This window comes from Temnothorax nylanderi, unplaced genomic scaffold (genome assembly GCF_030848795.1).
Source record: "Temnothorax nylanderi isolate EJ_2023f unplaced genomic scaffold, tnyl_v1.0 TNYL_tig0168_pilon, whole genome shotgun sequence".
NCBI lineage: Eukaryota > Metazoa > Arthropoda > Insecta > Hymenoptera > Formicidae > Temnothorax > Temnothorax nylanderi.
Window position 1 is genome coordinate 295,642 of NW_027249230.1, and position 11,711 is coordinate 307,352.

At 35.3% G+C, this 11,711-nt stretch overlaps 3 protein-coding genes across 8 annotated transcripts; 1 reads left to right on the forward strand and 2 right to left on the reverse strand.

The window, feature by feature from the left end:
- Positions 1-1,871: 1,871 nt before the first annotated feature.
- On the reverse strand, positions 1,872-9,019 carry LOC139777916 (uncharacterized). 4 transcript variants are annotated; one of them, XM_071715604.1, is made up of 5 exons: positions 8,897-9,019; positions 3,058-3,173; positions 2,803-2,881; positions 2,497-2,680; positions 1,872-2,289 (listed from the first exon to the last, which is right to left on the reverse strand). In XM_071715604.1, the coding sequence occupies exons 2-5, from the start codon at positions 3,124-3,126 to the stop codon at positions 2,094-2,096; spliced, it is 528 nt and encodes a 175-aa protein (XP_071571705.1). In that variant the 5' UTR covers positions 3,127-3,173; positions 8,897-9,019; the 3' UTR covers positions 1,872-2,093. The 4 variants fall into 4 exon arrangements, with proteins under 4 accessions (XP_071571705.1, XP_071571702.1, XP_071571704.1 ...); XM_071715601.1 differs by lacking the exon at positions 8,897-9,019 and adding an exon at positions 3,471-3,557; XM_071715603.1 differs by lacking the exon at positions 8,897-9,019 and adding an exon at positions 3,456-3,522.
- On the forward strand, positions 3,880-7,563 carry LOC139777917 (dynein intermediate chain 2, ciliary). Its single transcript, XM_071715606.1, has 14 exons — positions 3,880-4,240; positions 4,325-4,441; positions 4,506-4,707; positions 4,772-4,855; positions 4,969-5,141; positions 5,233-5,316; positions 5,501-5,687; positions 5,755-5,916; positions 5,986-6,129; positions 6,321-6,427; positions 6,521-6,698; positions 6,764-6,995; positions 7,053-7,286; positions 7,386-7,563. Exons 1-14 carry the CDS (start codon positions 4,184-4,186, stop codon positions 7,561-7,563), a joined length of 2,139 nt encoding a protein of 712 aa, XP_071571707.1. The 5' UTR covers positions 3,880-4,183.
- LOC139777911 (ribitol 5-phosphate transferase FKRP) lies at positions 7,587-11,262 on the reverse strand. Of its 3 annotated transcripts, none has more exons than XM_071715596.1 (5): positions 11,143-11,262; positions 10,818-11,017; positions 10,214-10,658; positions 9,855-10,112; positions 7,587-9,412 (listed from the first exon to the last, which is right to left on the reverse strand). In XM_071715596.1, the coding sequence occupies exons 2-5, from the start codon at positions 10,826-10,828 to the stop codon at positions 8,642-8,644; spliced, it is 1,485 nt and encodes a 494-aa protein (XP_071571697.1). In that variant the 5' UTR covers positions 10,829-11,017; positions 11,143-11,262; the 3' UTR covers positions 7,587-8,641. The 3 variants fall into 3 exon arrangements, with proteins under 3 accessions (XP_071571697.1, XP_071571695.1, XP_071571696.1); XM_071715594.1 differs by having other exon boundaries at positions 10,727-11,017; XM_071715595.1 differs by having other exon boundaries at positions 10,214-11,017.
- Positions 11,263-11,711: the final 449 nt, after the last annotated feature.

An 11,711-nucleotide genomic window follows, 5' to 3' on the forward strand; every position in this document is an offset into this window, starting at 1 on the left:
TTCGCGTTGATGAAGTAATATACCCATTCGAAGCTCAACGAAGGAAAAATTTTTAATTCCGACGAGCGGCTGAAAAAGTTCCACCAGCATTCTTCACCCAAGGGAGCTGCTCGACTCCTACGACTGGAAGAAATGCATACGCAATGCGCGTTTCATACCACGATCGAGATCAAGCAGCGGAAAAAGGCCGTTTCTCTCGGGGTTCCGTAACGGAGCGCGTTCGGGCACGTTTTAGAGCGGCATCCTCCCGGTATTCTCCGCACGCAGTATCTCACCGGTACGATCTGGCGCACATTGTGCGTGCCTAGAAAAGTTCTCTTAAGCGTGCGCGGCATTGTTTCGCTCGCCCGGCGATTTTATACACGCGAAAAGCTATGATTTACGCAACGGCGCGCTTAGGCGTGCCTTTAGAACGCCAAGTTTTTAAGGGCCACCGAGAGAAACAAGACTTTCTTTCTATTCTCTTGAATTAGTACACGCGGACCGTGTGAAATTTCTTCTATGATATTTTACGTCAGTATCTGAAATTTAAATTTACAAAAGTAAGAATAACGAATTTTTTTAAATTAAAATTGCATTATTAAACATATAAACGTGTGTTGTACAAAGAGAGATGCAAAGAGAGACTATTGCTTTTTGTTAGCCTTTAGAATAAAATGAAGTAATGACCCTTTACCAAGAATTACTTAATCTGCAACAAAGGAACTCTTCAATTACTTGAAGATCTTCGTTGAACTAGTAATTTCCTGTAGTTTGGAAATCCACAAGGTCGCATCGATATTTAGCAATGAGATTGCCGAAGAACGTCTCCGTATAATTTTCAGGATTGTAGAAAAATATCGGTTGCCCGTCCGCATTCAATTATAACGCTCAATTACGGTTATTTTTTCTTGTCCTCGTACACGGAATGTCTTCCTGTATTACACTCGCGACCAAGCGTCCGTTCGATGCGCCACAAATCCCTCTCACGTACATTGCAATCTAATAAAAGTGTAACGCACGACAAACTTATAATTCCGCCTTGTATGTTGGCGATCTTTCAAAATCCACTTGTATCAGTCTTTTTCGTGCTCTTTCGTAATGCAGCATTGTACAGGATAATCAAAGGGAACGAATTTACGAAAGAAAAAAGTATATCTCGTGCAACTAAAAATCGCCAAGCAACTTGTGTTTCTGTTCTATTAATGGCTTTCTAATATATTATAATATTTAAGAAATAAATATTTTTGTGTGTTAGACTCTCGTTCATATAAAATGTTTTTGATATATTCCTTTATTATATTCTAGTAAAAAATACATTTAAAAAAACAGTTTTACAAAAACACTGTCGTTCTTGTTCATATAGAAAAAAAATTATGGTTAAATAAATTGTTTACGATTATTTAATAAACAAGAATAAAAAAGAGCATTTATCTAAACGAATAATTCTGAATATACGTGAATATTTCTTACAATTTATTTCCTTGATTGAAGTTATTACCTCGTGTAAAATCTTATTACTTATTTAATTGAAAATAGAGAATAAATTAAGTTGATGCTTCCTTCATTAATTTGCCAATTCAATCGAAATGCACTTGAGCAATACGCTGCATAATAAAACCTAACGAATATTACCTGCTGTGATATCATGCAAAATAGGTATTGCGAATGTTACCAATGGCTAGTGAACGTTGAGAAACTCCGTTTGAATAATATCCTTAACAATAATTGCTTCGGTCACGAAGAAGAAAGCGATGTCCCCAATGAATTGTTGCATTCATTGAACCGATTAATCCTTTTGCTCGAACGTCGCAATTGTGCTTCTTCACAAGATGGTCGATCCTCGATCCATTAAATAACAATAACGATGAAAAAAACTTATTAGACAGCAGTTTAATAAAATAATTTTAATAATTAAGCACGTGTTTCTCCGTAAACAATATATGATTCAATGTGATACAATAAATTGATTTCGTAACTCAAAATAAACTTGAAGAAAACATAACTTGGTAAAAGTTTATAATATGTAAATATGTTTTCAATGGCATATTGATACTTAAATAATAATCGATCGATTTAAAGCGATCTCAGTCCAGTGTGCAAACTATATTACATTATAATATGTGGCAATGGCAACACCCAGTAGGTACGTAAGTTCGCATGAAGGGACGTGGTGGTTGCGCTGGATCCAGATTCAAAGAGTCCTCGCTTTCGTCGCTTAATTCCCCGATGCTGAACGTGTCTGTGAGATCTTGTTTGTGCTTTGAGGAATCCTTAGATTTCGCCGGAAAGAGAGTCATTTCATCCCCACTAATCACATAGCAAGTGGAATATATCGATTAAACTTGATCACATACAGACATTTTCTTTATCAAATATGATATAATAATTAATATATATTTCACTATATTTAATTAATAAAAATAATATGTATGACAGATCAAAAATCAAATTTAAAATATAATACAACGTGTTAATATCATCTGGCAATTCTTTACGCATATTATTGTTTAATACCTTTCACTATCGCTATGCCAGTATTCGACTAGAGGAAGATGTTCCTTATTTTTATGTGGTATAGGCAATCTTTGAATTGATATCAATCCGGAACTGGTGCTGCTTGCATTTTCATTGTCATATTTTGGAAGCTTTATGTAATCTGAGTTGCGTTGGATTCGTTTCGCTTGTTCGATACGTGTCTCTACAGAACGATATTACTGCATATATAATTGCAACAAAGCAATCATATAAGTCACATTAATTATTGTAGCAACAATGTTGAAATAAAACGAGAGATGAGAAGATAAAAGATTGTTTCCGTACCAAGTTTCTTTTGCAGCTGTTTCGTTGTATTCCGTTGAGAAACCTGTGTGTGGTTACTGCTACAACTGCTATCGCTGCCCTACAAAAAGGATTAAGACATATTTATACCGCTAAACAATTTTTATCTTGTATATAAATTATTATTTATATATTTCACAATTATATATTATAGTCTCATAACCATATATGCCTCTATTAGTTGAGTCTAATGACAAGCATTTCATCTGTTAATATAATGTTTACCAAGATATTTACCAAGAAGAGTCTTTCATCCTCAACGTGGTTAACAGCTTTAGGATCACTATCAATACCGCTATCTTCCATGATTCAACACATTTAGAAATATAGAAGCTTGTCTTCTCTTAATTGATCTGAAACAAAAAGAAACATTTGCATTATTTATTTTGCTTTATAACTGGCCAAACGTAAAAGGATCAATATGAAAACAGAAGTGTCACAAATATAAAACACACGTTACAATTAGTAACACCACTGTAATTAACAAAATACTGGTATTCGAGCAAACAATGAAGAGGTTGAGTACATATGTCACAGTTCTTATGTATTATTTTGGGATTTTCATAACTTAATGACGTATATATGTCACTCCCTGTCACGAGAATTGTATAAACTATTGTTTTACAAATTCTAACCAATTATATTCGTACAATTCTATGCAATAATCGCTCTACAACTTGTTGGAGTGCTAACATTACGTGGTATAGTCCATTATTGATTTTCTTCGTAGAATAACCCCAAAGAGGAAAGCATGCTTGTCCCAGCGTCGAAAAACAAAAAAACTAGCGTGACATCGATCAGAATATTGCGTACGAACAGAATTATACAAATTTTGGACGTTTTACATCCTTGGCAACTTTGCCAACGTTTGATTCTCATATGCCACGTCTGTTGTTAGACCCATATACACATGCATATATATATATATAAATATTAAATAAATCAATTATAAATTATAAATTTACTCATATATTGTCAAGTAAAGAGAAATTGGATATATCTGAAAATTAGGGCATGGGAACATTACTTCAAATTAAAATCTTATCACAAATAGATATATCAATTAATTACAGATTGACAATATTGATATTGCTATCAAGATTCAAGGTCTGGCTGGCGTATCCTAGGAAACTGTAACAGACTTCTCAGTGTTGAATGATGAGAAAAGAGTGTTTGAGATTTCTATCTGTTATATCTTTATATATTTTATTATAATGTATTACAAATTATTGAAAAATAATATTGTTGAGTTATAAAATAGATCAACATTGTTCAGAACAAACAGAATAGTGCCAGAAATCAGTTTATCAATTGCCAGAGACTGTTGAGATTACTTTAGTATATTTTTAAACACAAAGGAACAATGGCACCGACAATACCCAAAAAGATGCCCTCCAAAGTGTCAGAAATAAGTAAAGAGGTACATATATTCGTCGTTATATCATTATAAATAAAAGAAATAACTCGTCATATTAGAGAAAACTAAAAGATAAAAATTTTCCAGCATTTATCTTTAGCAAAGAGTTACGTATCACGACAAGATTTGGGTGCTGGTGATATGGACTGGATGCGAGGAAGGATTTTGCTGCGACCAGAAGATCAACTGCAGTTAACGGAAGCAGTATGTTTAATGTCTCTATTAATTTTTTGTTGGATAATACTATACTCTGTAATTATTGCCTCAGGAATTACAAGAGGAATTTGCCAGAGTGTTAACTATACATAATACTAGGGTACCAGACTCCTTAGTCGAATGGTCATGGAAATTACGTGAATTTATAAGATTACCTCCTCCACCGCATTTAGTAACTCTTCTGGATATAACTGGCACTATATTGTACAAAGACTCAGAAGAAGGCAAAGTGCAATTGGCAGGAGGAACAATTAGTAAGGTTTCTTTATTTATTGCGATAATTAATATATATAAAATAATTATATGATTATCATGCAGCTGAAGATCAAGAGGAGGCAACAGATGAGAAATTAAAGCGTGATAAAACGGAAGAAGAAGCAGAATATGAAGAAGAGGAAGAAGGTAGGTATAGAAAATATTAATATTTATATAAGACTTGATAAATCACATTTGATATTCTATATTCTCGTATATTTTTTAAATAAAAATATAAATTGCATATTCCATAAGAACAGTAGATGAAATAGATAAAACGGTGGAAGCGCTAGCCGAGGCTGAACGTGAACACGAGCTGGAAGCCGAGCCAGAACCTGAGGAAGATGAAGTAGAAAAGATAAAGCCCAAGAAAATACCTAATCAATTCAACTTCTGTGAGAGAGCAGCGTTGACATATGATAATCCTATGAGGGCATGTATATTATATTTTTTTCTATATACCAAATATATTTAAAAATTTTTGTTCAGATATAGAAAATAAATCAAATATACACCTTTTGCAGGACATGAGTACACAAACTATACCTCCACCTACCGCAACTTTCAATGCCAATGTCCTTCAATGGACTATCTTTGACGAGTATCAGGTACAAAAGATCTCTTCTAATTATTAATTAAATTGTTTTATTTCTGGCAGAGCATTATAAATGCTTCATCTCGTATTATATTTAGCATGTTACTATGCAAAATATCATATTTATTGTTCTTGTTTGAGAGACATATACGTGGAGAAATATTATACAAGTTTCAACTCTTTTATTCTACTGGCAGGAAGACTACGCTCAACAACAACGCGAGAAGGAAAAGGAAAAAAAAGTACCGGTGACACAACCAAAGAAAGAAGATGTGAAGAAAAAAGCCCAAATGGAATCTTCAGCAATGACAAACAAAATGCTACAAGCTGCAAAAACGTTGGAGCGAATGGTGAACCAAAACATTTTCGATGATATATCACAAGGTAGGTTTCTGATCTTTTCTTCAATGAAATCTCAATCTCAAGTATATATTTCTTCAATTGTTGTTAGATTATAGATATTGGGACGATCCGAGCGATGAATTCAAGGAAGGCGAAGGCTCTTTATTACCTCTGTGGAAATTTTGTTATGAAAAGACTAAGAAACATGACATCACAGACATGTGCTTTAACAGCAGATATTACGATCTTTTTGCAGTCGCCTTTGGATCACGTTAGTAGAATATGCATATTTTAATTTTTATAATGTTCAAGCTGTAAATGAGAATTTAATGTATTCTAGTGTCATTTAACAGTCAAATAACAAACGGCACGGTGTGTTTATTCAGCTTGAAGAATCCATCGTATCCAGAATGGATTTGTCCGACAGAATCTCCCGTGATGTGCCTAGATTTTAACGCCCAACATCCTCATCTTTTAGTTATTGGTGTGAAATAATACCATCCCAAGTATTTAAATGCATGACATAGATATTTAGAAGTGTAAATATTTTCACTGAAAATTTCGATGAAATATTTGCATTAGTTCGTCTAGTTTCTGAAATGATTGTTATGTCATTGCTGTAATATATTGCTGTATGTTAACATTAATTAATTAATTAATTAATTAATAATAAAGGTACCATGGACGGAGCAGTGGCGGTTTATAACGTAATGTTACCACCATCCACACCACAATATAAAAGCAACGACGTTGTGCAGAAGCATGGAGGGTTAGTATGGGAGGTCTGTTGAATCTTTTAGATCTAATACTTCATAACTGAACATTCCTACGAGACACTTTTAACAAAAATTTTAAAAAACAAATACTGATTACAGATTCGTTGGGCACCTGATACGGAGGAAGGAAACCTGGCGTTCTTTAGCGTCAGTATCGATGGTAAAATAAATCACTGGGTGTTAAATCAGAACGATCTCGGCCTTACCACCGTTATGACATTATTCCTGAACCGACCACCTATACCGGGACCAGATGGCACGATGATTACGCTGAAAGGTGACGACAGTCAAATAGGTACTAAAAGGAAACTAGAGTCTCGTGACTATACAAATCGTTTCCAGGATGTGGAACGTGCATCGCATTTCATCCCGCCGATCAGAATGTTTTCCTGGTGGGCACAGAGGAGGGTACCATGTACAAATGCAATACAGCGTACAGCAGTATTTACATGAGGACATATCATGAAGCACACACTATGCCGGTGTATCGGATAGTCTTCAACAAGTACAATTCCAGCATTTTTGCCAGCTGTTCAGGAGATTGGCGAATCAAGATCTGGGAAGATGAAAGACCGTAAGTTACATTTCCAATAATTGCACAAGTCTCATTACAGTGATACTTTGCACACAGGGAGCCGTTGTTCATGTTCGATTTGGGTGTTCCGATTGGGGATGTTCAATGGGCACCGTACAGCTCCACGGTGCTAGCTTGCGTATCAAACGATGGCAAAGTTACAGTATTTGATTTGAATGTTAATAAATACAGGCCGATCTGCAGTCAACAGGTTGTCAGTAAACGAAAAAGCAAACTGACCCGATTAGCTTTTAATAACACATTGCCGTTTATAATAGTTGGCGATGACAAGTGAGTAATATTATCTATTTAATTTAAAAAAACATACATAGTTTTAAAAATCTATTTCAAGTAATTTGTAATTCATTTATTCAATATTTAATTTTGCAGAGGTACCGTGAATACACTGAAACTGTCTCCAAATTTACGAATAAAGGTGAAACCGACGAAGAAGCAACTACACTTGTCGCATACGGAATTAGAATCTATGAAATTAGAAAAATTGCTCAGCTTTGTGCGAGAGCCTCCGGTATTGATTCCACCTAAAGACATACGAACAGTCACTTAAAATTGATCAAACAAGAACACGGATTTCAACTTTTTGTAAACAACAGTGCTTTATTAATATTTGCTATAACAGACGGATACATATACATATCTATATTTTTACAAATAAATTGGCACTATTATTATGCAATAGAGAGATCAAACAGTTCTACGAAGTAGTTTATGTACCTGAACTTTTATTGCCGAAAAACATTGTTGTAACAAATAAAATAATTCAGCACTCACTGCTTAATACAGCAAAACTAAATAGATTGATTTAAATTAAAAAATAATTTAGATAAAATATTATATTATTTACACAACTTTTTAAACGTAATACGACAGACATAACTTTTATTTTGAGTGCTTTCTCCCGTTCTCTTTAAAATTGCGATTTTTGATTGCAAAACTTGAACAATCAAATTCCTACTATATAAATATTTATGAAATATTTTTCACATTTTATAATCCAAGATATATCATTGAATGCGTCTATCTCAAATAAAATATTTTTAAAATATTATGAGATCAGATCTGTCTTTTTTTTTATATATAGGATTCTTAATCTTAAATATTTAAATCTCTAATACAATGTACCCTAGTACTATTGTACCCACTAATAAACAAATCTAGTAAAAAGTTATATATAATGAAAATGTATTGAAAGATGTATCAACATCTAAATCTGTAAATCTAGTTAAAAACACTAAGTTTATTTGGCACAATGTATTAACAGGTCAATTCATGCAAGAAGGAAGTTTGTGACTTTTACTATTCCAAGCCGAATTGTTGAAAGATATAAAGATAACATTTGATAACAATTATTTGTCATTATTTCTTATTGAAGTAGGGTCTGAATAAGACAAATAGAAATGTTTACAAATCTTCTCCTTAGATCAAAGACAAATTGTAATTTTTATTTAAATATTAATGTCGTCATGCATAGATAATTCCTAGTATCGTTAGATACATGCGTAATGTTTCGGTATAGATATTAATCTGATAGCGATAAACGCGGCTTAACTCTTGAAGCACCGATTTCTGCGTAAAATCAAGCAACAATACGCTACCGTGAATAATCTCAATTAATTGGAAACGGACTAATCAAAGACAAATCTACCAGGTAACTCTGGATTCTCTATTACTCCCTTAAAATATTTAAGCTCTAGGAAGTCTCTAATATTATTTGGACATGGCACTTGTCTACCAGCGAACTCGATGCTCGACATCGGATGAAGAAAGTGCTCTGGGAAGTCCCGGTTTTTCAGGAACCACGCGTCCTTTGTCATGGATCCATTGCGCGTGTAGAATGGTAGTAGATTCACATGCAAACGGTTGACCCGGGAGTACTGTACCTTGAAGAACTCGCCCTCCGTCGCCTTCTCCCAAATGAAGCCGTCATCGTCGACGACCGGCTTGCTTCTGGCCCTGACCAGCCACGGCGATCTCGCCAGATCGTCTCCGTTCAATCCGATTTGTACCTCGTGATCCCACGGTAGAATATCGCCGTGTCTCATCGCTCCCAACAGCGACTGACCCTCTAACCAGAACCGTATGCCGACCTCCTCCAGTTTGTCAATAACGTGGTGAGCGACTTTTCTCAATCCGGCCAAACAACAAGGCGGCGTGTATCGATGCTGGTAGAGATATGACGGTATACCGTTTATTACTGAGCCGAAACATCTCGCGGTTTCCCGCGAACAACCGTACCACTCCACAGAGCCAGAAGCCCTTGTAACCTTCTTTATCCCCAATTTCTCGAACATCAATCGCTCTCGCGTGCGATACAATTGCTGCATCTTGGCTTGTGCTTGTTGGTTTCTGTACAATGGTTTTCCCTCGTTGAACTGGTAGCTTTTCAGTATATGTATCTAACAACACATATTACAAGAAACATCTGTGTAATTGAACATTTTTATTTTACAATAAACAATTTGAATCTTTTCCTGACATAGAAAAAGAAAAATAATAATAATTCTTAAAGGAACCACACAATGGGTAGAAAGTACTTACCAAATTAAAAGATTTAAACACAAAAAATTTAAACATAAATTTATATGCTAATGATCACTGACACAAAAACACAAAACTGTAAAATAAAATATTCACAAACTAATCACAAAATATATCCTCTCTCGTGTAAATATAATGTCTGCACAATCATATTTAATTTTATAAATCCAATTATAAGTAAATAACAGAACTATATCATTGCCAGAACTATATCAGAGAGGCAATGGATCAATAATTTATATTTACAAGGGAAATAAAATAAAAAGTAATAAATATCTTAAATTAAATAAACTGAATTACCTTTGCACCAATAGCTGTTGTCTGAATGTACAATGCATCCGTAAAGGGCAGCAGGAATGGATCTGACAGCCTTCTCAAAATTTTTGCCTCAAGCATAGTTACGTGTTTGCCCGTTACACTATCACATACTGTTCCCGTAATTCGCGCTATCCTCAAACTCCATTCTCTCACTTTTAAATCTAATTCAAGACAGTGTAGAACTATCTTTCCCACTGGTACAATAACTATCCCTAAATTTGACACTTGCGAGACAGTCTCCTGCAAGGTATACATCAAAGAGATTAATGAATCAAATCCTGAAAATATCTTGTTGTGCGAGATAAAACATATCTTCTCATATCGCAACAAAAAGTGTTTACCTGTATAACTTGCTTAGTGGACAATCTTGTTGCGTCCGGTAAGAACAGAACAAATTTGGTACGTATGTAGAAGAGCGGATTTCTCTCCTCGAAAGACTTATTGAATTCGGGCCGTAAGCTGATCAGCTTGACATTCCTCATACTCTCGTTGGTAAAGTCCAGCTCCAGCGGCGGGTACGGCAGTTCATCGCAGATTATCAAGACGGGTATCTCTGGGAAGGAATTCAAAACTGACTCCACCATGGATGCCACATCGTTTTCGAAGTTCTCGAACTGCCTGATGACGATGGTGACCAGGCGGGCCAGACGCCGGTGGAACTTCTGCGGGGGCTCGTTCGTCGCGACGCTCGGCGTCAGCAGGCCCAGGGTGTTTTGCGCCGCGAACAGCCGCCATATCCTGTGCCAGACGATGATGTTGCCTAACAGCGCGAGAACCAGGACCGCCCTGACGAATCGGAGGCGCATTATTATGGCACGCTACGCGGTCTCATCTTATTTATTCTGTATTCTCACAACGTCCCGGCGTCGAGCTCCTGCGTCGAGCGTTTGACAGCTCGGGATATTCTGATCATGCTGGAACGGCGATTTCCGATGACGGACTTACATGCGGGTCATCACGGCTCGATGAGCTCTCGCGTCATTACGAAGTTAACAAACACGCAAATAAAGCTTCATTATTCGGCAGAGGCGGACGCCCACGAAGCGTTGGCGTCAACCTTTGAGGTTAGGGTACGCCAGGGTACGCTAGCGTTCATTAGCCAATTCCGCCAATTCCAAGTCTACTGTCCTCTTTTATAACGCAGGCTGTAATAAAATTGTATACTATATACATATATTGATTATAATAAAATTCTCTTTATGAATGCTGTTTATAAAATCGAAAAGAAAAGGACAGCAGTCAAAAAATAAAGTTGTATTAATTAAATTACCCGAATTGCCCGAAGATCCCGAAGACTCCTTTTGCGCTAAAATTGCGACCTGACGTAATCGTAGAGGCATACGAATTCACGGACGAAAGCACATAATTGGTCTCGTACTGAAAATTAGCGTAATTGCGCTTGATTGAAAAAGGGCGATCCTTGACCTCTCCTCATATGCATTAGTTAACATTTGAAAAACATTTAATGACTTTTACATATATCGAGTCATTAAACTGCATTAAAAAGATAAAATTAGAACAAATTTCTTATTATAACTTAATTAAGGCAATTAACTTATCAAATAATACGTGTAGCATTTTGTTAACGTGGAAACGTTAAAGTTTTATTTTCTGACACTAAAAAGAAAAATTAAATATCAAGACAACAACATATACATACTGGAAATTTTGCTGTGAGCGATTTTACCAGTTAAATTCATTGACTAATTAAAAATCATTAATTATAAGTTAATCCGTTTGAGCGAAATCGTCCGTGATCTAATAATATCAAAGATTATCGATTTTTGTAAATTGTTCGTGAAAATAGAAAAATAATTAAAGAAAATATTGTTTCCCTTA